Raw genomic sequence first — 24,538 nt, 5'->3', positions numbered from 1 at the left:
ACGACCTCGGTGGAGTCCTCACACCCTCTGCGTCTCGTCCAGACTCTTGCAGATACTTCAGGTGCCCCCGAAAACCCTCTCACGGTGTCATAGCTGCCACCTGCCAAGATCGGGACACTCAGAAGTTCATGGGGAACCTGCCACGTGAAGCGTGGAAGTGCGGTGGCTTGCTCACCGACGCCTTCTCGGGAGTGTTTCTGGCCAGCATTAAGGGTGACACTCTCTACAGTGCTCCTTAGAGGCCATGGAGATCTGATACCCCCCACCCATCTTTTCTCTTCTTGGCTGTCTTCTCATTGTGTCTTTGAAAAGTTCTTGACTCTCTCATTCACACCTCAGTTTGCACAGTCTTTCTTCCACCCGGAACCCTCAGGGGGTCACTCTAATTTCACAGCAGAGAACCTGGGCTCCTCCTTTCTGATCCTCTGCTGCAGAAACTCTTCTGACCAGAGTTCCCACGAGTTTTAAACATTTAATGCCTATTAGCCACAGGACCAATTCCAAGTCTTGCACCTGATATGTCGCTCCTGCCTTCCTCTCTGCTTTCGTTTTCTTGATGTATTTATGCTGCTGCAACGAGAAAGTCCTCCCAAACACTTCAGGATGCTTCTCACGCCCTTCCCTTTATTCAAGTCAGATCCCGAGATCTCACTCCAAGTCTGAGGTTTCCTCCATCACCTCCTGCAATGAGCTTACTTCTCACGCTCGCTTGAGAATCTTCGAGGCACTCCTTCTGACGGGATGACAGGCTTTACTTCTAGGCTGCGGCAGCACCCTGGTACCACTGCGTCTCAGGCATCTCTTCCCTCAGCTGAACTGAGAGATACATCAGGCTTGGGCAAGACCCATCTTTGCATCCTTAACACGTAGCCCGACCTCAGGCAGTTTGCAGGAACTCCGCATTAACGCCAATGAATAACTTTTCTAGAGATGTCTTTGAGCGTTCAAGCTTGCAGGTCTTTAGAGGGCACTTGGGTAAGATTAAGGGCAAGAAATAAAATAATCTTTAAAGGAAAATAAAGTACAGCCATCACGGAACGTTGTACTTTGTTAGGTTTCATGTGCGATCACTACTTTTCTTAATTTTAAATACTTCAATGAATGACGTATCTGCAGCTTCACATGAAGACTTTATTTTTTTAACTAAATGAATGAATAATATATGGGAATCCTGAAGAGAGAATGTAAGATATACATACAGCTTATACCTTTCAAACCCTGTCTTACTCTGGTTTTTTGTTTGTTTTTTGAAAAGCCAATTATTGCTAGTTATATATAAATATATATATAGTGTATATTATATATAACACTGTATATGCTATATGTGTGTATGTGTGTGTGTGTGTGTGTGTGTGTGTGTGTGTGTATATATACATGGGGAACCTGCCATGTGAAGCGTGGAAGTGCGGTGGCTTGCTCACCGACGCCTTCTCGGGAGTGTTTCTGGCCAGCATTAAGGGTGACACTCTCTACAGTGCTCCTTAGAGGCCATGGAGATCTGATACCCCCCACCCATATATATATTCTCTGACCACTGAGATGGAATGATAATAACACACATAAAGGCCAGAAGTGTTTCCTTAAATCCTAATTTTTGAGCCTTATTCAATGACCTATTAAATGTCTGATAAATGGTTACAGCAATATTTGCAGGTAATGGTTATAAACATTTACGAGATAACACATGAGAAATGTAAGTGAAAGTTACTTTTTAAAAAGCCATCTCTTTATCCTTGTTATGTATTAATTTTTGAAATACCTTAAGGATTATTTTTTTTTATGTCTTAGGGTGTCCCTAGGGTAAAGCACTGGTGATCAGAGAATTGGGAAATTTGCTACTAACTCTTAAAATTCACTGGGGGCAAAGCAGGTGAAGTTTTTTTTTCTTGAGTCAAAGTACTTTTTCATGTCGGGTAGGGGGCCGAATGCTCATAAGTCTATTCAAAGCTTTGCACATAAATATGCATTTCTGGTCATTTTGGTCATAGAAGCTTCCGATCCATGAATTCCCTAAAAATAGGGAAAAAGTCATCAACTTCCTGGACAATTTCTAACGTGCTTAATTTTAGCTTAATTAAAATCCCATGCACATTCAAACAAATACAGTGTCCGCCTCCACTTCCCACCCAAACTCTTGTCTAGCATCATCATTCTATAAAATACCAGCTGCTCTGTGTTCATTTTTACACAGAGACACAAGTCTGTTTAGGCAAAGGTGGTATACATAATTGGAAGAGCAAAGAAGAAAAGTGTACCACCATCCAAACTATCAAAATGACCTTTGAAAAAATACAAGCTTTCAAACAATAGGATCATTTTAGGAAGTTCTCTGCTGTGAGAATAGATTATCGGTGCTTACACGACAACCCAGGAATGATTAATACGTAAAATACCATCCAGTAGGAAACCAATATGAAAAATAAAAAATAGGTACCACTTGTACTCTCCACCCTTACACAACTTAAACCCAAGCAACACGCATGAAGCAAGGATTCTCAGACAGTGAACACTGGTGACCCCTGAGAGGGAACAAGTCAGCTAGGGCCCTAAGACCGCCCCAGCCTCCTCCATCCAGGGGAGGCACTGGCTGAGGCCTGAGAAGGAGTCCCACGTGAAGCCTGAGGAGCTCCCTGAGTGGAGGAGACGGCCCTGGGGGTGGGGGACGCCAAGGCAGCTTGAGTTCACAGCAGATAATCTGAGAAGAGAGAGCTGCACAGAAAGAAGGTTGCAGGGCCCTTCAGAGCCCCCCAAGTCTGCCGCAGAACACTGATCAGCACATACATGTGAATACACTGCCTATGACCAGGGAAACAACCGCCCAGCTGGAGGGGAGGACACCATCCCCAGGGCAGAGGTGGGCAGTGAGGAAGGCCCTTCCCAGCAGCCAGAGTGAAAAAGTCCACACCACGGGGCACTGGAGAGAGGACTCAATTGTTTTGCATCCGTAGCACAACATAAAAAGGCCCAGACTACATGCTGATCTGCCTCTACCTAAACAAGCATGTGAGTATAACTGCAAAAGAACAAATTTTTTTTTCTAAGTAACTTAATTGTTTCGAAGTCCAAATTCAAGAATATTTATAGAAATACAAAAATACATATCACATGAAAAAGTAAAATTTGTAATATCTAGTAACCAATCAAAAATTACCAGGCACGCAAAGAAGGGGAACAATGTGAAATGTTAATCTGTCGACATCGACCCAGAAATGGCAGGTAATGGAATCTGTAGACGGACACTAAAATAAAGATTAAACATATTAAAAACCTGAAGGATTTTAAAAAGATCCAAGTTCTTGAGATTACAATTCCAGTAACCGGAGCAAAAGATGCACAGGATGGGATGAAGTGCGGATTAGACTCTGCGGAAGAAAAGATGACTGAGCCTGAAGACGTGGCTGCAGAAACCACCCAAACTGCAACACTGAGGGAAAAGACAGAACAAACACGGACATCAGCGATCTGCGGGACAGACTCAAGCATCTAATTGACACATAACTGTAGAGTCTAAGTGAGAGGAGACAGAAGGTGAGAAAGAAAAAATTCTCAATAAGATTATGACAAAAATTTTCCAAACTCAATGGAAGCTGTAAACTCATAGGTCCAAGGAGCTTGATGAACTGTAAGCACAAGAAATATGAAGAAAACCTCTCTAAGACTATCACACTCAAATTACTCAATCATCTTGCAAAATATACTTGGAAAGTGAAGGTGAGGACGTACAACACCAAGGGTGAACCACGACGGAGACCACGGACGTTGGGTGACTAGGACGTGGCAGCGTGGGCTCGTCTCTTGTGACAAATGTACAGCTCTGCTGGGGGATGCTGACCGTGGGGGAGGCTGTGCATGCCTGGGGGCTGGGGGTATATGGGAACTCTCTTTGTTTCCAATCAATTTTTTGTGAACCTAAAAGTGCTCTAAAAATAGTCTGTAAGGATAAATAAACTGAAAAAAAAAAAAGGTGAAATACGTACATAGTCCATACACACATAGCTCGAGGGGAGCTATGGGTTCATAAAAAGCCTGACTGTGTCATTTCCCAGAGCTCCCCTCCTTCTCAGTCTCACTGGCGCTTTCTTGCTCCCTGAGTCTCCACTTCCCTGTGTTCCAGCCTGAAGTCTGGGGCTTTATGACCCGTCCCCATTGTATGTCTGCACCTGGGACTGAGATGCAGGTTGACAGGCAAGAGAGAAGATCAACAGGGGTTCATCCCACCCTCTTGGGGCCACTGCTCTGAATTAGGTGCCCGTGGGCCCTCTGACATAGGACTGCTTGTGGGGAGGTGGGAGAGAATGGAGGAGTGAAAAACAGTCTATTTCCACATGCATGGAGCTTTACTAGTTTCGTGTCCTGCCCCTTGTGCCTGGAGTAGAGAGTGCCTCTTGGAGCTGTTTCTGTTTGCACCAATGCCCACTTCTGGGTTTAGAACTGCCTGGATTCCAAGCCAATGGATACTGAAAAAATGTGGGCAACTCACCATCAATTCAATGATGCAATTTCAACAAGTAGAGGGAAATTTATGTGAAATTTATATGAAAAGAAAATAAGGTTTCACATTGCTTAGAAACTACAAATCACTAAAAGCCAACCAAAAATGAGGCAACGTGAATATCCCAAGAACTATTAAATAAATTGAATTCATACTTAAAATCCTTCCAAATAAAAAACCTCCACACCTAAATGGCATCTCTAGAAAATTCTACCAAAAATTTAAAGAAAAATCAACACGAAGTCTATGCAATCTTTTTCACAACGCAGAACATAGGACACAGTCTTGGAAAAAATGTTTGCCAATTAAATGTTTAATACTTACGTGTCTTCAGAATCTATAAAGAACTATAAAATCAATCAGCCTAGTGAAAAATTAGGCAAGACATTTGAACAGAAAATTCACCAGAGAAGATGTATGGAAAGCAAGGAAGTCCATGGGAAGGTGGTCAACATCACTAGTCAGCAGTGAAATGCAAAGTAAACTCCCAGAAAGATGCGAGCACACATCCACCAGAAGGTCGCAACGAAACGGCCGTGCGCTGGAGAGGACGTGGTAACTGGAACTCTCATACCCTGCTGGTGAGGGTACAAAATGACAGGACCATTTTGGAAAGGTGTTTGGCAGTTTTTTAAAAAGGTAAACATATACTAACCATATGCCTCGGCTATTCCACTCCTCTCCTTTTACTCCCAAAGCCACCCCAAAATGAAAATGACTGGTACACGAGTGTTCACGCAGCCCTACTTGTAATAAACCAAACCCTGGGAGCAACCTAAATATCCACCAGCAGAGTGAACATTCAAAAGGAATGCTACCGGGCAAACCACTGCTAACACACAAGCACATGGTTAAAGGTCAAAACTATTAGGTTGACCGAAAGAAGCCGGATAAAAAAACAGTACACAATCTATGATTCCGCTTGCAAAGTATTTTAGAAACTGAAACTAACTTATAGTAAACAAAAAGCATCAACGCTCATTTGGGAATGAAAAATCAGGGCTGGGTAAGACGCTGAGACCACAAAGGGCATAAGGACTCCTGGGGCCAATGGATACGTTAACCATCTTGATTTGTGAAGTGCTTTCTCAGATGTAGATTTATGTCAAAATTCATCATTTTTTAAACTAAAAAACAGGTGCAGTTTATTGCATGCCAGTCATAGTTTATTAAACCAGTTAAATTTTTTTCAGAAATAAATAAATACACATTCATAAAAAGAATTCAGAGAAACTTAACAAAAACTCTGTCCTGGATGCCTACAATAGAAACCAAAGTTCTCGCTTCTTCTGATGTTTAGTTTGCATGTTAAGTAACACCAGAGGAATATCTCCTCTTGGTGGAAAAAAGCAAGGAAAATGGTTTCAGCACTTGTTGTTTATCTGAAATTTAAATTTAACTGGGCATCCTGTATCTTAGCTGACAACCTTATCTACTTGCCCAGGACCCAAAAAATATATATCTGTATTTAATCCTAAAGAGTCTACTAAGCTGCCATGGTTGAGAGCACTGATTTAAAGAATTTGTTCTGAAGAATGCTTGGGGGGTGTGTGTGTGTTTAATAACAGAACTTATAAACATTAGTGGAGGCAAAGCATCCCCTGGAGAATTCCCAGTGATGACTTGAATGCTTTCTTCATTACTTCAATAGCAACAGCCTAATTACCAGCCACCGACTTTGCCCCAGGCCTTGTGTTAGGTGCCGGGGACACAGCCTGTAACAGGAGACGTGTTTATCACTAAGGCTGCATCTAGGTAAGGCTGTGAGAAGATGTGATGGTGGAGTGGGAAGATCAAACTCCTTTATTCAAAATTTTTTCTATTCCAGTAACCAAGAGTTGGAACAGGAGAAGATGCCTTTGACGTTGCATTGATAGCACAGCACGTAGCAGTGAACCGTTCTCAGTGAGCATGTGCTGTCACTCACCAAGAGGATCCAACCTGTGCTGTGAAGCCAGAGGGCTTGTGAAGCAAGAGTCACAGCTGACCCATAGAAGAGGCTGCCGTTGGGACGTGAATCACTTGCCATGAGTAAGGGTACTGGGCTAGGAGCTGGGGGAAATGCATGTCCTGTTACCAGAATGTGCATGACCAAGCACAGAGAATTAGAGGTCATTGTGTGGAAGGACCGAAAGTGCTGAACTGTTCAATTCAAGTGTGGGAAGATGATTATGGTGTCAGTGTCGGCCTTGACGATGTGGCGTACTGGGCATAGGAAATAAATCTCCCTGTGTCTACACCTGCTCCAAATGCACCTTTCACTGGGACAAGACTAGCAGATTTTAAAACAGCCCATGGACTGACAGTGTTCAGTAAGTCTCCTCCTGATGATTCTATAAAAGTCCACCTGGAAATGACGTGTGGGTCATTTCTAATGGAACAGGTATAGACAGAGCTTTCTTGTTTTACTTTCCTGTTAAGGAAGCATTGCTTTGGGGAATCTAAGTTATAATTGATCACTCTGTCCCTGAGCTTTGTAGAGATCTAATAGAAGTTCCTTCAAAAAAAGGGGGGGTGGGGAGGACATAATTTTGCCCAAGGCGGGGTGGGCAGGACATAATTTTGCCACATTTGGTACCCAGTTCTTGAGTGGGACTCTGATTTTCAGAGCGACGATGATCAGAGCTGGAAAAAGTCACACTGCTCCATCTCTAACCATCTGTCAGTTGCTGAGAAGGCTCTTCCTTCCTATTAAAGCGTTTTCTTTTTGAGTCCCTCACCACGTGCATTGATAATTTTCAGGTCACTCTGTGTATGATTCATTTTCCGGCAAGCTTCATTGTTTTGAATATATTAAAAGTTCCTTCCTAATATAAGTTACCCCATTTTTGACAGCTGTGAAGAAAATAGCTGAGAAATATGTACAGAAATATGCTGGGATTTTTTGGTCATAAATGGAGAGAGCTCTGTAAGCATATTAGTTTAAAGTTTAAAAACATATTGTCATCACCCTATTGTTAAAACCATGGATTTTAAAAAGCAAAGATTTCCTAATAATAAAACAAATTACTTTTATTCCAAAATTGGTTTTTGCTCAAGATAGAAACCTTATTTTATTATTTATTATTATTTGTTTTATTATTATTAAACTATGCCAAAGGCAAGACTGGGAACATTATCTCGCACTACAGTCTAAATGGCTACCCTTAAATGGAAGTATTTAGGCAAAATGAAACTGTACGTTTTAAGGTGGTGAGAGAATGACAACCATTTTGGCCCACTAATGCATCCTGCAGAGGGTACCAGTGAATGCTGCACCGTGGACGCACAATGCAGAGCTCAACTATAAAACCATACAGAAAATTCAAGCGTTACTCCCATCTTAAATTCAACGGAACTTGCTGGCCACCTAGCGCGTGCACACAGTAGCAGGTCTTCCTTAACAGAGCTCGCAGTCCGCTGGGAACGACAGAGATGAAAGGCTCCTGGCAGGGCAGTGCGATGAAACTCACAGGAAAATAAGTGCAGGGTAAAGACAGTTCAGGTGACCGATGTCCTGGTTTGCCAGGGACAGGCCTAGTTTATACGGTTTTCCTGTCAAAATTATTAAGAGCGTCGCATTTCACTCTAAAACATATCCTGGTTTGGTCAATATACTACAAGATCACCCTTGTCACTGGCAACATAAAATACGAGATTCTAGAATAGTTCTGTCTATAATTTGCTGCTCCAGAGGCCAGGGACAGAGAACCACATTTAGTACATGCAAAGTTAGTGCCCAGATCATCTAATGTTTAATATTTACTCATTGGAAAAGCAAAGTTGATGAGAGAGTTGGCACTGAATAAACACAACCTGCGAGGTCTAAATCAGTCCCGTCAGTAAGGCGCCTCCTACAGACTGCATGCTTGTGTCCCCCCAGAAAAAATTCGTGTTTTGAAGCTCTAATGCCCAGTGTGACAGCATTCTGTCTACAGAACCTCTGGGGGTAATTAAGGTTAAATGAGGTTGTGAGGGTGGGCCCTAATTCGGTCGGGCTGCTGCCCTTGTAAGTAGAGACACCAGGGGCTTTCTGTCTCTCTCTGTCTCCCTGGCACCTTGGTTTTGGGCTCCCAGGCTCCAGAACCATGAGGAAGTAAGTGCCAACTGTTGAAGCCACCCAGTCTACAGTATTTTGTTATGTTGCCCAACCAGACTAGCACAATGGCTAACTGCTCGGACTGTTACACGGAAGGGTCCCAGCTCGACCCCGATGTCTGGACCTTTAGCTAACTCTGAGCCAAGTAACAAACACGGAAAGGGTGATTCAGAAATAGGCATTTAATTTCTGCATATGGAATTTTGGACATTTAATTCAGAGAGGCAACATAATCAGATTTGGGATTTCAATTCCTTTGGAACTGAGTATCTCTGGACTTTACAAGACACATTAATCTTTGACCTTTCATTTCTCACTGGGAACTTAGTAACAGGAAAAGATTTATAGTCAAATTTGGGAATATTTAGGCTATTGGGATTTTATTATTTGAGTTGCTTTTTTGTTTTAATATTTTCATTTATTCTGGTCACAGAATCCCTGCTGCGCTCTGCTGGCTAATGCGTCAGGATGGGGTTTCGGATGGGAAATAAAATGCATTTACAGTCTTGAATACAGAGTGGCCTTGAAATCAATTAAAGTAATGTGTTGTTGGCCCGCTTCAGGATCTTTGGGTACAAAATCTGTGTTGCTTCTCAGTGGTTCCAGAAAGATACACGAAGAAGCAGTGGGTGCTCGTGGAGACGGGGAAAGAATATTCTGAAAGACAGATGCCCCCCCAGGAGCCGAGGCGCCCCTGTCATCTGCAGGCTTTCTGGGTGCATCCGCTCGTTCTGAACGCAAGACAACGCAGAGACTGGGCCCAGGACACTTCCTCTTCTTTCCTGACGTTTCCTGAGAGACGGAGGCAGGGTGACACTCAGCCCATTTCCAGTCCTTCACAGCTCAGGAGGGGAGGTCCGGGACTGACTAATCTAATTGGGAATTTTAATGAGGGAATAAAACAGGCTTCTCAGCTGCTTGAGAACAAACTGCCCGCAGAGGAATCGCCGTATGCCTTCGCTCTGCACGCTCCGAGCCCTGCCCGAGCAGCACCCCCGCGGGGAGGGTCACCCGAGCCCGCGCCGTCTGCAGCAGGTGGGCGCGGGGGGAGCCCCGCCGCATCCTGGGATTCCATCAGCAGACACTCCTGCTTTACACCAAGCAACGTGCTTCAACCCAGACTTCGTGCACAAGGAAGAGGACACTCCGAACATTTTGTCTTCTCACTTTGATCAAGAACCGGCTAAGGTAAAGGGTACTGATTAGGTTCCCTCCAAGGTCCCCGTGATGCCCGAGCTTCTGTGTAGACGCCCGAGTTACCAGGATCAAGCAGGTGTCATGAATGAAAACTATCAGCTACCAACGGTCACATGATATCACACTACTTGCTAGAGACAGAATCAAACAATTTCTAAGTCGTGAAACAAGCAACTTACAGGTAATTATTTAAAATTGCTTTGGCCCTACAAGCAGGGTCATTTTGGGATTATGTTTTGCCTGATATAATTAAAAACATTCAGCTGCATCAGTAGACGGATGTGGGGAAGAAGCCCAGATAAATCAAATGATAAACAGTAAGATTCAGGATGCTGCAGACTGACTTTTTCATGCATTACCAAAATTGCATTACAAATAAAATACAACTGTCAAAACACTGAATTCATGTTAAAAATAGTTTCTTGCCTGGTTTCCTGGCGAATCGCTGGGCTGTCACTGCTTCATAGTGAAGGCTTACCTACGTGGGGTTATGTTTAAATCACTTAGTCTGGTCAGTTTGGGGTCTTGTTCTGAGGTTGTTAGAAAGTTACTAAGGCCTTTTTGATATCATTTCTTGCATTATTTTAAATGAAAGCATGCAGAGCTCCGTTTTCAAGGAACACTTTTCTTACTCTTCTCCGAGCTAATTTTTCAGAGGTCACACTTGATCCACCACCGATGCAGTGTCACCACTGCGTGAATTTGCAACATTGCTAGGGAGTAACTTCAGTCCAGGAAATTCAACAAAACTGACTGGATTGTTTCTCGGGAAACAGAGCAAAGCTGATCCAGTGTGAAGGGCCTGGCGCTGAGTTTCAGCGCTCTCCAGGGGTTCTTGGCCCCGTCCCCATCCCGGTGCCTTCCCGGCGCCCCGCGGCTGTGCCTGGAGGCGTGAAAGGCAAGCGCGCATGCAGAGACTGCCCTCGGAGTGGAGCAAGCAGACGGAGCAAGGGCTTCGGAGCAGGGCCGTTGTCAGCACGGCCCTCGCGTGGGGAGCGGCTAAAACTCCCTCAGGGACAGGGTGAGGCTTAGGACCAGCTCCTCACTCCTCGGGGCGGCAGTTTTCGCAGCAGTAAAGCAGGCTCGCCGCTGAGAACGCAGCGCGTGGGGACGCGGCGGGGATTCAACGAGACAAGGCCTGTGAAGAGCCCGGCGCGCGGTGCCAGGGCTCGGTCAGCGCTGGTGAATCCGACCCGCGGCAAACTTAACGCAAAGGGCGAGAAGTACTAATGGCACAGTGACTAAGGGCTGAGCGATGAGAGTAGTTACCTAAAAGGGTTACCGTGAGGACAGGATCATGAGCGCTCGGTGCAGGTTCAGGGCCTGAGGAACGGCGGGGGCACAAGGCCACCCTGTGACGACGCCCGAGATGCTGCTGACAGTGACTTTCCAAGTCACAACGGCATTCTGGTTCAGCAACGTGCCTGTATAAAGTGGGAGTGAATGAACGAATGACGGAGAAGGGGGCGATGAGTGAGTGCACGGATGCTGTCATGGAGGTGACCCCGCTTCCTAGGGTAGAGATTAGGGTCTAAGCTGGATGGTACACGTACAAAAGCAAACGTCAAAGTCATCTCTCATTATCTGCCTCCTTTTCCATGGAACCCCCCCTGACAGTGCTATCAGAAAGAGGACGAATGGGACTAGATAAAGCGCTGGCTACCCTTGGGTCAAAACCACCCACCTTCTGTTCACGCCAACAAAGTCTGCAGAGCTCGCCTCACCCGCTCACTCACTCGCTGTCTGTGGCGCCACGGTGGGGCTGAGCAGGTGCACCGGCGCCCTGTGGCCTGCGGCCTGCGTGCTTCCCGCCTGGGCTTCTGTACAAGTTCACAGACGCCCGAAGTAGGTGGTGGGGGATGCGTAACTCATAACCCACTGAGCAGCAGGGCAGGCTCCCGGTAAAGGTCCGCCTAACGCGCTCACCCTGAAATTCCCGCGAGAAGCTATTGCTTCCACTCCTCCTTCCTCTGTTGTGTGTCACTGAACAGCCCCAGCAGACCCTGTTTCCTCCCGAACTTCACTGCACCTTCGACAATCAGCCACCCCAGCAGAGTGGTTTTATCAGAAAGAATATGCTTAGACTTGGCAAAGTTACCCCGAAGAAAATGCACCCTTTGCCAGTCAAATTAGAATATTTAATAGCTCCTGAGCTGATTAATTCACGTTTCTGTGAAAGATGTATTGACACTAACTAGATTCACTTCCACGGAACAAGGAAAACTTTTAGATGATTCCAAATCAGATCGGTACCTGGGGATCCTGCCTCACTGGGCAGCCACCGCCATTTAGTTTAATCCAATCAGCTGAAGCGTGCCTGCATTCATCCCTCTCCTCGCACCCAATTTAATATCACGGCTGTGTTCTTTCACAGCCTGACCTTTCAGCAACAACGGTGTCATTTAAACAAGCTGAATGGCTCCAACTCTTTCTAAGGGGGATCTCATCCAGTAACAGTCTCAAAACGCAGATCACGGCCCTCCCCGTGCCAAGCACAACACCAGTCCACGAGCTGCTCCAACTCAACAAGCCCTTTGTCTCTTCCAAATGAATGCACCGCAGTAACGGGTGCACCTCTCCCCGGGGAGATGCTGTCCTGCCCCCACCCCCGGCCAACCACAAACAAGTCCAGAGACGGCTGACGCATGCGGCCCTTCGCAGCCTGCCACCCAGCACCCACAGCTAGGTTCCAGAAGAGGTCCCCGCAAGGTCTGGAAGAGGAGGAACACGCGGAAGGCTGGCACCGGAGAGGAGCAGACAGGCACAGGACCAAGGTCTGGCATGGCCTTGGCCGCTAAAAAGCCATGGGAATTATCACGTCTCAAGCACACCGGGGATCAAGGAAAGCTTTGAAAATGATGGCAGCGTGAGCGCCACACAGGGCACTTTGCAGATGCCTCAGAACCTTTTCCTCAGCATGGCCTCATACGACCCTTTCCCTCAATTCCACAATTTGGACAAAAAAAAAACAAGCCACGCTGGCATTACCCTACTCAACACTCCGAACTCATGTACACTTATGTGGGAAATTCTTATTGTTCCCAGTCACCTGCAATGTTGTCCCTTTAAGAGGATGCGGTGGCTTGTCCCACAGCCGGCCGCTGCCGATGGCCTCCTCCCAGGGGAGAGCGCTCAGCTGCTCTGCGGCTGCTTCGACCAGTAAGACAGAAGGGAAGTGATGTGGCACCAGTTCCCGGCCCAGCTTTTAAGAGGACTGCAAGTTTATCTTCTTGCTTCTTGGAACTTTGAGCCACCAGGTAAGAAGTCCAGACTGATCTGCTGGAGAGAGAGACCCTGAGGAGGAACATGCAGGCACCAGACACGTGAACAGAGAAGCTGCCTTGTGCACTGGGCCCAGCTAGCACCAGCCTCTGCTGTATGCCTGCGACCGACGGAGGACGCCAGGCAAGGACGCCCCGTGAAGCCCAGGGAACCCACAGAACAGGGAGAAGCAACAGGCTGCCGTTTCATGCCACTCGGGTTTGGAGTGTTCTGATACACAGCACCTGCTAACAGGTCCCGCGCACAGAGCCTCACCCTGTCACGCGTTCTGCAGTACTTCCTGTGAGCAGGACACTCCTCCACTCTACTGATGTTGGCCCGGGCCAGGGGACCGCCTTTAACCAACGGAATACGAGACAGTGACAAACGCCGCATCTCAGCAGAAGTTGTGACAGCCATCCAGCCACGTCTCTTCTCCCCCAGACACAGAAAGAGCACGTTCTAGAGCGGGGCTGTTCCTTAACCCCAGGGTCTGTCATGAAAAAAAGACCCGAGTCAGAGCTGATTCGAGCTGGGGTATACTTTTTCTAAACGCAGTCAAATGCGATGTAAAAGAGAAAGAAACCTTCATAGTTGCATGTGGCACTTCATGTTCTACAGAACGTGCTGGTGAGAGCTGCCTTCTCCAGTGCCAGCAGAAAATCCTCACGAACTGAGGAATCCAGCCAGCTTTAGAGAGCTACCTGCCCGCATCCAAGGGGCCGACGCCTAGAGCAGGGGTAGTGATTTTTTTTCTGTAAAGGGCCAGAGAGTAAGTATTTTAGCTTTGTATGCAGAGAGGCACAATTGAGGCTGTTACATAGGTATGTATCTAACCATTTAAAATGTGACAATTTAAACATGTAGGAAACATTCTTAGCTCGCAGGTCATACAAAAGCAGGCGGCAGGCCAGACTGGGTCTGCGGGCTGTGGTTTGCTAACCTCTGGTCTAGTGGTTGAGGCCGGCACGTAAATGGATAGTTCCAGTGAGCACATAATAAACCTAATACACAAGGCCTCTCTGGAGCTTAGGGAAGAGACACAAGCCAATTTTGGATTTTATGAAGATTTTCCAATGGAGAGGATGCCTCAGTGAATCTTAAATATCAATAAACGTCACTGAGTAGTTGGAGAAAAAGGTGGAAAGGATACAATCACATGAACAAAGCCATGCAGTTTTTGAAACCACGTGACACGTGCGTGTAAACTAGACGTCGGCTCATCCGCACAGAAGTATCATAACATGCAAACAAAGCAGCCAAAGCTGCCCAGCATAGCTCGCCTGACTCTGCGGCCTTCTGACACCACAGAAGCACAGACCCACAAACACAGGCTCCCAGCCTGCTCAGGCCGCCACAACAAAATGCCCCAGACCCGAAGGCTTAAACGACAGAAGACTATTTTCGCACTGTCCTGGAGGCTGGGAAGTCCAGGATCACAGTGTGGGCCCCTTAGTTTCCACTGAGGACCCAAATAGCAGAGAAGGACATGCTCTCTGGTGACTTTTATTATAAGGACACTAATCCTATCGGATCAGGATCCCACCCTTATGACCTCATTTACCCTTAATTACCTCCTTATAGACCCCAACTCCAAACAGGTCTCATTAGGGGTTCCAGCTCCAACACAGAAGGTTTTGTGGGGGAACAATTCAGTCAACAATAGCCCGAAGTCCAGTGACATACCATGATCTGCACATAATAATTTAGCGTGATTGCTCCTTTCCTTCCTCCTCGTGCACCCACCCTTGGAGAGTCTCCTGCCACGGAGACAGGCCCTGACATCCGCATCATCAGAAGCTATTGGTGCTATTAGGAAAAGGAATTCAGCAAGAATACTTCTCTTTTAATCAACATAGGATCTCTCGACAAACACAGTTCTCCAGTTTTGATTAGGAAGCCTCAAAATGATGGACAGTTATTAAAGCCAGGGTTCCAGAAAGCAAATTTGCAACATCATCACGTCCGCCTGCAGATTCCACAGACGGGTCCATTATCCGCACGTGTCATCACGCCAGACTTCAGAAGCAACACATATGCTGTTCAAACGAGTTGGTGCTTGCTTCATAACTGGACGTATTTTCCTTCTTTGTCCAGTATTTTCGTGGTAACCATATTCCTTTTTGTAAACTAAACAAAGTAATTTGATCAGGTTTTATTCTGTAACAGTTAAGAGAAGGTGATAACGAAGAGAAAATAAACGTTTTACACAGAAACTGTTATCTGATACTTTGGCAACCAGAAGCTTCTATTACATGACACCTCTAGGCATTGTTTATATGGTGATGCTGGCTGCCCAGGGGAATTCCAAAGTTCCGAAGAGCTTTCTGAATAAACATGCTGTATGTTGATGCGACGTTCGGTGGATCGTGTTTTATTCAAGTTCTATAGAAACTGATCATCTCTGTATGGATCGGTGTTTTTGTGATAATATTCCAGATTGGAGTCCTTCATTTAAGAGAGATCATGACAAATTTCCACGGAAATAAATTAATAATTCCATTTCTGTTGACATGCAGTTACAAACAAGGACGACACACTGCAATCACATCTCCTTTTCAGTAAGGGTCTGGTTAAAGAAATGCAAAGATTTACCCAAAAGTATCATTTCCCATCCCCATTAATCTTCTAAACAAACATGATATAACTGTGGTCTCTGTTTTGCCGAAATATTACTTGAACTTGAACAACCATTAGTCTCTAGTGCCAGCTTCATACCGAAAACATTGATTAAACACCCACGAGGCACAGGCATGGAGACTGAATAAGAGAGGGGTCTGCCTAGAGGCCACAGCACAGCAAGAATGCATATACACGGGGAACTGCACTTATGCGTAGAGGATAATCACCGCATATACTATTTTAATGCAGATAATTCCTGGTGGAGCATATACGTCAAACTGGGCAAACACAAACAACAAAGGTCAAAAAATGTTCTAATCATTATGAAGTATAATGTTGTGTACACACACACACAGCCATGGGAAAAGAGGACAATTCAAACGAGTGCTTGTTGGAGCAGCAGGAAGGAAGATTCGTGCAGCTACCGAAGATTATACCAGAGAAACACTGAGGGACATTTTAATGCAAAGTGTCTTTGATTCTATGATTCTAAGACACTAACAAAATAAACTGAAGAAAATGCATCAAATACACTTTAAAAAATAGGATGAGATTAATCCTATTTCCCATCCAGTGTAGGAACCCACGAGCAGTGCTTCTGAAACACGTGCACACAGATCACTGGGGAGGCTCACAACTTAGCAGATTTAATCCAGTAAATCAGTGAATGCCTGGGACTCTTCATTCTCAGCAAGTTAGCTTTGATCACCAAGATGCATTCACATACTTCTAGCCCTCGGCCGGGGAAACCAGAACAAAACAAAGGCGTCATCCTCCAGTGAGCAGAGGCTCCAGGCCAGTGGTTGTCACAAGGCTGCCCACACGCAGCAAGGCCAGCGCCACCCGGGAACTGGTGGGGGACGCTGATCCACAGCCCTCAGCTGCACCTGTGAGTCCGGAACCCTGGAGCTGCTGCCCAGGAGTCTGCGTTCTGCCGAGCCTGCAGTGACGCTGACAAGCAGGAATGCTGGAGGGCCCCTGCTCCCAGCAAGGCAAGGCGGGTGACAGCGTCACCGTCCCCCTCCCCAGCAGACAGACCAGGGGGCCCGTGGACCCCACTTTCTGCTGGCTGTCATTCAGAAGGGCTGGGATAAATTTGGGAATCTATTATTTTAAATTCATACATGGGCAGGTTTTAAACTCATTGAACCAAAGATCATTTGTACCTTAGGGGTGGGAAGGCTGACTTAACACTTGCACCAAAATGTGTGATACTTATAATATTGATATTATGTTATGTCAGTATTGTTTTTAAATTTTATAATTTTGATATAAGATTACTAAATACTTTCTGGTTTCTTTTTCCCCCACCCTCTTTTATTGTTTGATTGTCTAAAAACAGACATTCTCATTATTTTCACTGGCTGTGTCCCAACAAACCTCTATTTACAAAAATAGGTGGTGGGCTGGATTTGGCCAGTGAGTGCAGTCTGCCAACTCTTGGTCTAAAAAATATTCTGTCCATAGATATAAAGGAAGGGGTATCTCATGTGCCACATTTTTATAAATGTTTACATCCAAGGAAATCTAAATTTAAGGGAACGTGAACATTGTTTCCAAGGTATCGAGTATGTTCAGCAACTTTTTATCTGAGCCTCTCCCGAGCATTTCACTGCCTCCCAGAGCATTTTGTTTACTCAGGAGAGAAGAATGTAAAGGATAAAAGGAACGCCAGGAAAGAAAACAGAAGAACCGTGTTCCAACATCGTCAGCGCGTTACCCGGAGCAGCAGACACAGGAGAAAAACTCACCTCCACAGGAAGTCCGAGAAGGAAAGGCGGACGGGGTATCCATGCCGGATGATCTTCACCATCTCCAGGACCCCGATGTACTGCAGCTGGGCTGACACGTAAAAGTCATCGAACACATCTGGCAGCTTCGAGTTATTGGGTTTGATGCAATGAACAAAGTGCGGGGAGCACCTCTGAAGCTTCCCCGTAATGTCCAGCAGGGTTTTCTGCGGAGAGAACCGAAACACGGCTGAGTCCCCGGAGAAGACACCGGCTCACGACGTAAACAGGTTTTCAGTAAAAATCTTTATTTTCAGTCCTCGGCTTTATTTACTACACATTCACTCATCTTAGGTGTCCGTGGGCATGCTTACTATTTTAAAGGTACCCAAGTGGTCAAAGATGGGGGCAATTCTATGTAAGCCCTCTACAGTTGATAGAATCAAAAAAGTTTTTGAAATCTGAAAATTTCAACTAACCCTGAGTTGCGACGCCACGGTGACCGGACCTCCCCGTTCTAGTCTTTGAAGAAATGTAGAATTTCCTTTCTTTTTTAATAACTGTAACGAAAACAAAAAGAAAGGGTGAGCAGATTTATTTGACTGAATTCCAGTTTAGAAGAAAAAAATTAATCCTCCCATCCAGGTAAACTCACTTACAGGCAGATGCAGACTTAGACTCTAAAAATCAGTACCAGGTGACTTCCTGCCATGGTACCCTAAGTCACGGGGATGGGCAGCTTCGTGCAGAAAAACATTACCGCAGCCTTTCAAGTCCTTGGCCATCACCAGCCTGCACCTACTTTGACTTGAGAATAAACACAGACCTTGACTTGCGTGGTGGTACAGTCATCTCAGCCTGGTGTCCGGATCTTAGCGCTAACTGCCCGTGTTTATCGTGAAACGTAGCTTAGTCTGGGGCAAAAGGATGCTGTGTTATGTCACAAAGGTTTCATGTTTTCACAGTCATCGGTTTGCCCCCCAGGTTTAACTATAATCAGTTTCTTACTCAGTTTTCCTTTCGCTTCCTTTTCTTCTTTTTTTTTAATGACTGAAAGAGGTTAGTAAAGTACTTGCCTGTGAAAAATGACAATCGACTGCTTTCTTTGATCAATAATGATCCATAACTCTTACAAGGAAGAAATTCATACACAGCCAAGACGAAATGATAATGGGGGTTAAAGAAGTCAGTGGAAATGAACCCAGGGGGTGAAGAAATAAAGGGCAGGAGGCAATTAAATTCCACCAGAGGCTAAAAGAACCCTCAGCCACTGACGGAACTACCGCACGCCACAAACTCACACTGACTTAGGCCAACGCACCTATCGATTCCAAACCACTTCTCTTAAAATAAGAGGTCTCAACAGAAGAGAAAAAACCAGGTGAAATGTTCTTGTCGATACGGTGCTACTGGGAACAAGGTGACGGCTCATTTCCTTCCATTAGGTGAACCGTCAGCTGAAACGATCGCGTGTAACTGACAAGCGGATGTAAAACGAAGCGATGGGTCTAAGATCAACCTGTTTTCCACAAACCCAAAGCCAAACGTGGTGCTTAGGTAAGGAGCAGGTGGACAGCCACTCTGCTGGTCGCGGGCGTGGACGTGGAGGGGTGAGGGCCCTCTGAAGGGAAGTGCGGAGTGGAACACTTGAGGAATAATCATAATAAATAAGACTCCATCCCTCAAAATTGAGCGCTCAGTGTCCCTTTCTGGGTGGAGGAACTGCAGTGAATGATCTCCCTTTGGCAGGCCTTCGGGGGAAAGGCTAATGGCATCCATGCCTGTAATGTGCAATAATTCAGGTTAGGAATTTCAGTTTAGAGGTGTGTGGTGACTTCTTGTTTTCCAGGATGATTAAGAAAGCAAGGACCAGGCCTTTCAGCAGAACCCCAGGAACTGAGATCTTTCTTACAAAGGGTAATCATTTGTCTTTTTTATGTAAAAGATGCCATTTCGTGTGCAATGGGATTGAATTCCTGTGTTCACCCAGTTCCGGAACAACTCTACCAAAGGATTCTTGATTCTGGGTCTACTGGCTAAACACAGACACACTGCACATTTCTAATACACTATACACATTCCTGCCACCCTTCCCTAGTAGAGTTGACTTTAATTGTGCTTTTATCTTAACTGGTAAGCTGAAACACATTCCAGCAAGCTACAACAACGGAATTTCTAAAATGGACTGTCCTGGACACCTTCCCAATCATGATTCTCATCTTTCATCATCTCTGTAGAGGCAAGCAGAACAAACTGGGGTACAATCGGGCACTGAATTCATAAACTTAAAACATTTCAGTCTGAAATAACTCTTCACTGAGTTTTTTAGTTCTGTTTTACAAATGGAATCTTCAGGTTGTAAGTACCACCACACTTGTGTGGCACAAATACACGTTAAACCTTAGTGCCGTGCTAACATGAATCAAAAATCTACAAAACACACACCGAAACTCTAGGACCTGAAAAAGATACTATGTCTGCATGAAAAATTACAATTTATTGTTTGGAGACTTAAAACCTCTGAAGAATCAGGTGGCTAAGTTTACTCCCTGTAAACCTACTGTCCCTGAAGTTCCCACCCATTCGTCAAAAAGACAGTCACGGAGATGAGACAGAAATAAGACGCTGCCCCGACAACCAATGCAATGACTACCACCGCGCTTGCTATCAGATTTTGCCTCTGCTCCACCTTCTCCTGCACTGTTTTCTCTTGGAGGGTAAGACTTTAGGGAAGCAGTCTTTTTCTTTAATTTTTTAAAATAAACATCAATTTCCTTCCATTAGTGTTCAGGGTGGCGCTTTTTTTTTTCTTGAAAAGAAGCGGTGAATGTGCTAAGCACACTTAAAAACAACCAGACAAGAATCACAGAAACGCCTACCTTGCTAAGCTCTAGATAGTTCCTCCTGCCCCCGATCGCTGAAGATGCTGGCACGTGCTTGCTGAGCCGGGCAGATCCGTGTCCTCTGAATTTACAAGACGGAGAAGAAGACACGAGGGATCCTGTTTCTGACAGTTTCGATTGGAACAAATGATTGATCACGACGTTTTCACTAGCTGGGAAATAAATAAGCAAAGATCGTAAGTGGCGTTCAAGTCATAACTGACTTGAGCATTCAGCTTCCTCCCCATCCATGGGCTCCCCCAACTAAGACATGCTCAGGGGGGAGGAAACTGAGGAGGCCACGGTTCCCTTTGCCCCTCTTCTATTTCCTCCACTTTAGTGAACTCTGACCTTCCTTGCCCTTGACCCCAGGCTCCCAGGCCTCACTGCGCTCTCTGCGCCGGAACGGAGCACCACCGACTGCCCTCCAGACGGCAGGAACCGGAGGGAACCGAGGGCCCCCACTCAGACCTTAGTGCCCGAGACCGCGTCCCCAAGGCCCATGGCTCCTGCCGGCAGCGCCTCGCTCAGGGAACCCGTGCCCCAGGAGGCGCTGTCTCCGAGCTGTCTGTGGGCACCTGGGGAGACCCCGACTCCTCCGGCTGTCTCAGCCGTGGGGGGAAGAAACGCCTCTCCTCCTGAGCCAGCTAAGCTGCAACAGCGAAAGCAACTGCTTCCTTTTAGAAGTTAGGTTACAAAGAGCCCAGTGATTCCGGGTCTGTTTTCCTTTCTCGACACCTCGGGAAGAAAGGGGCTCACGAGGGAATGGTGATGACGTCAGTGGCAGTCACGGCCCCAGAAGGCATGGTTCTTGCGTCACTTCTATCTGTATGTAGACAGTTCTGGAGCCCTAATTCCCTTTTCCCTAAAATAACCGTGACAGTCCCTGCTTTGTAGATTCCTACCAGCTCAAATGCGATGTAACAGACATACAGAATTCGGGCTCCTCCTGTCAGACCGTGAGCGACGGGCAGTCACCAGGCGCCCCGGCTGCTGCCACTTCTGCACTCAGACCACCCTGCTTGCCCAGTTAGTACATTTATCAGCCATGCGAGCAGGCGGGGCCCATGTGAGCCAGCCAGGAGGGGGCCAGGGGGGCCAGCAAAGGCACATACAACTACGAATGACAGGAAGGCAAAAAGGAGCCTGTGGTGTTGGGCTGGAATTACAGGTGTCATGGTAAATTCATGACTTTCAATACACAGCAATATATACACACAAACATATACATGTAAAATCTACACCTATGTCTTAAATTTTCTAGTTCTGAAAGGGTCTGAAAGCAATAACATCCCAGTAGCAATGGGCTCACAGTGACCCCATTTCTTAGTGTTTCTTGACTCCATTCTCCTCTACAATGAAATAAGGCTTCTTGGATAAATGGCTGATTCTAGAGCCGAGGCGAAGCAGAGGACCCTGGAACATTTTGGAAGGCCAGAACGTAAAAAAGCGCTGAAAAGATGTGAGAAGCTATCAGAAGGACGGGGGGCTAGCTTGGAGGGTCCTCCCTGGGCAAGTCTTGGGCAGTTTTACTGACAAAATAATGACAGTAATGTATTACGGTTCCTTAAATAAAATAAGAATCCATGAGTCCGTCTGATGATAAATGAAAGGACGAATGAATGAAGGAATCAGAAAGGGAAGTTCTTAGATAGATAGGAACCTATGTCTGCATGTGCACAGCTGGGACGCTGTGCTGCACACCAGAAACTGACACGATGTAACTGACAATACTTCAGTTAAAAAAAAAAGAGTCATTCGTACAGTAGAATGTCACTGTCGATGGGGTTAGAAAATTACCATTTTGCAACCAAAAGAGAAATTACTGATTTAGGTAGGAACCATTAACGTATGCAAAACAAGTGAAAGTTTGGTGAGAGAGACTATATTGTCTCAAGTACTTCCTTACAAGTCAGTTATCAATTACAAAGAAAACAGTGATTTAGGGAACCCTGCAGGACACCGCTTTAACAAAGTGCTCAAGGTGAAGGTCCCCGCTGACCTTTCCACCGGTCGCTATGCGCCCCCGAACATGATGCGCTGAGACAGACACCTCCCTCCTCTCCTCCACGGGGCTCCTGCCAAAAAGGAGAAAACTGACTCCAATGCGAGGAGACAGCACATAAGCCCAGACTGAGGGACGTTCTCCAAAAGCTGGCCTTTCTTTTTTCTTTTTAAATATTAATGTCATGAAGAAAAATAAGAGCTGAGGACACGTCCCAGATCAAAGGAGACAAATGAGAAGTGGCAAGAAATGCAGCAAAGGGCGGTGAACTGGGGGAGTCACTGTGGAGGGCATCGGTGGGTCACCAGTAAAGGCTGACACAAACTCCGAGTTAGCCGTGGGCAGCACAGCAGTGCTACATGTGCTGGGACCTCACTGAGGTTGTGTGGGGGGGCGTCCCCGGTCTCAGGGCATGCATGGAAGTACTGAGGCATAAGGGCACATTCGGTCACTCTTCCGTGGTTCAGAAATGTACGTACGTACACGCAAGCACGCGCGCACACACACACAAACGTACAGAGGAGGAAAAAGAGAGGAAAAGAGAAAAGGAGCAAGAGAAAACAGGAAAGGGCACGGAAGAAATCTGGGGGAGGGCATGTGGGAGCTCTTTGTACTAACTTTATAACTTGAAGTTTGAAATCATTTCAAAATAAACAGTTAAACAATAAACAGATAATACCATGGCCCCTTTAACCAAATTAAAATGTTCTTTATATATATTTTATTGAAGTATAGTCAGTTACGGTGTATCAAGTTCTGGTGTACAGCATGTTTTAGATATAAAAATATTATTTTTATTTATAGCCAGTCTATAGATGGATAGAACCACAGATAGACGATGTAACAGGGGATTCCCATAATTGGGAAAAAAGCCTTTACTAGATCTAGAAACATTAGACATAACTATGACCCAAAACACATAACTGACCAGTTTCTGTCCTTTCTCTGAACCATGTGCATGAGGGCCAAGTAGGACCAGCGTCTACCTACTGCCAGGGAGAAGCCAGCATGCTGCGACCCTAGCACCCGAGCCCCGCCCACAAGCTGAGCAAGTGGGAGGTGGGAGCAGGTTCCTCGGGACATAAAAAGAGAAATTCAAACAATTGTGCTCTACACTGGAAATTGACACAGCATTGTAAACTGACTATAATTCAATAAAATAAAATTTTAAAAAATATCACATAAAGGATATTATGACAAATAAATGAAATACTTCAGGTAAAAAAAAAATTTTTTAATGAAGGAAAAAAAAAAGAAATTTGGCCACCGTGTTGCCCCTGATCGCAGAACCTGATAAGAAGCCCCTGCTGAAGGCATGGCTCTAGCCTCCTTCCCTGCGTCTGGGAGTCACCTGCAGCTGGCACCTCCCTTCATGTCCCTCTGAGCACACAATGGCATGGGAAGCACCCCTCTCTGGGGCTCATGCACACGGCACTAGGCATCTTTCTGTCCGTAAATGAGACAAGCTAACATAGGTGCCCAAGTCTATGAGCAGGCACGCAGAGATGCTCAAAAGCGTTAACATCACCCTTAATGGTAAATCGTAAGCTTCCTCTACTTATAAGCAGGCTGGAGAGTCTGGGTCTTAACTCTTCCTGCCTCTTCGGAGTCAAGCGGACTTCGTTTCTGTCTCGGGCCCCGACGAGGGCACTCGCCGTGTTTCCGTGTGAGCTGAGCCGCCCGGCGCCCTGTCCTCCCTGGTCAGGTGTCTCACAAGACACGGGTCTGTTAGTCCGGACCCTACAGCGGACCCTGTCTCCTTCCTCAGCTTGGAGCCTCCCGATAATATGAAATTAAATCACATGCCATAAGCAAAGTGCTTGGCAAAGTGCCTGGAAACAAATCATTACTATTATCTGAAATTACACTTGCTTTTCATAACTATTGGTAGTGTCAAAACATTCCACAGATTCATAAAATACTATCACAACCAGGCATCTTTGGCCTGTATGATGGAATGGGTGAGCCACTCTGACCGGTGGGCCAAATCTAGGCCACTGCCTGTTTTTGTCAATAAAGCTTTATTGGAACCCAGCCACATCCATTTGTATTGTCTGTGGCTGCTTCCTTATTGTAACAGCAGAGTTGAGTAGTTGCAACAGAGATGCTACGGCTCACAAAGCCTAAACTATTTATTCTCTAGTCCTTTGCAGAAAAAGCTTGCTCCCTCTTGTAAGGACATAAAAGGACACATTGTAAACTTTGTCCTCTTGCTCAGAGGTACCTATGGTCTAAAGTATTTCGAATAAAACAAGATCCACCTGTTCTCTC

The 24,538-nt window shown here is 45.9% G+C and overlaps 1 protein-coding gene across 1 annotated transcript in view; it reads right to left on the bottom strand.

Annotated features, from left to right (window-relative positions):
* The window catches only part of MYO16 (myosin XVI), a 440,032-nt gene that overhangs the window by 98,991 nt on the left and 316,503 nt on the right, over window positions 1–24,538 (bottom strand). The window contains exons 26-28 of the mRNA XM_072976531.1: window positions 20,260–20,435; window positions 17,860–17,940; window positions 17,402–17,607 (exon numbers count right to left, since the gene is read on the bottom strand). Of these exons, the coding sequence (XP_072832632.1) occupies window positions 17,402–17,607; window positions 17,860–17,940; window positions 20,260–20,435 (463 nt within the window). The remainder of the gene's footprint in view (window positions 1–17,401; window positions 17,608–17,859; window positions 17,941–20,259; window positions 20,436–24,538) is intronic.

This window comes from Vicugna pacos, chromosome 14 (genome assembly GCF_048564905.1).
Source record: "Vicugna pacos chromosome 14, VicPac4, whole genome shotgun sequence".
NCBI lineage: Eukaryota > Metazoa > Chordata > Mammalia > Artiodactyla > Camelidae > Vicugna > Vicugna pacos.
Note: the sequence above shows the minus strand (reverse complement) of the source record. Positions and strands in the feature narration are given on the sequence as shown.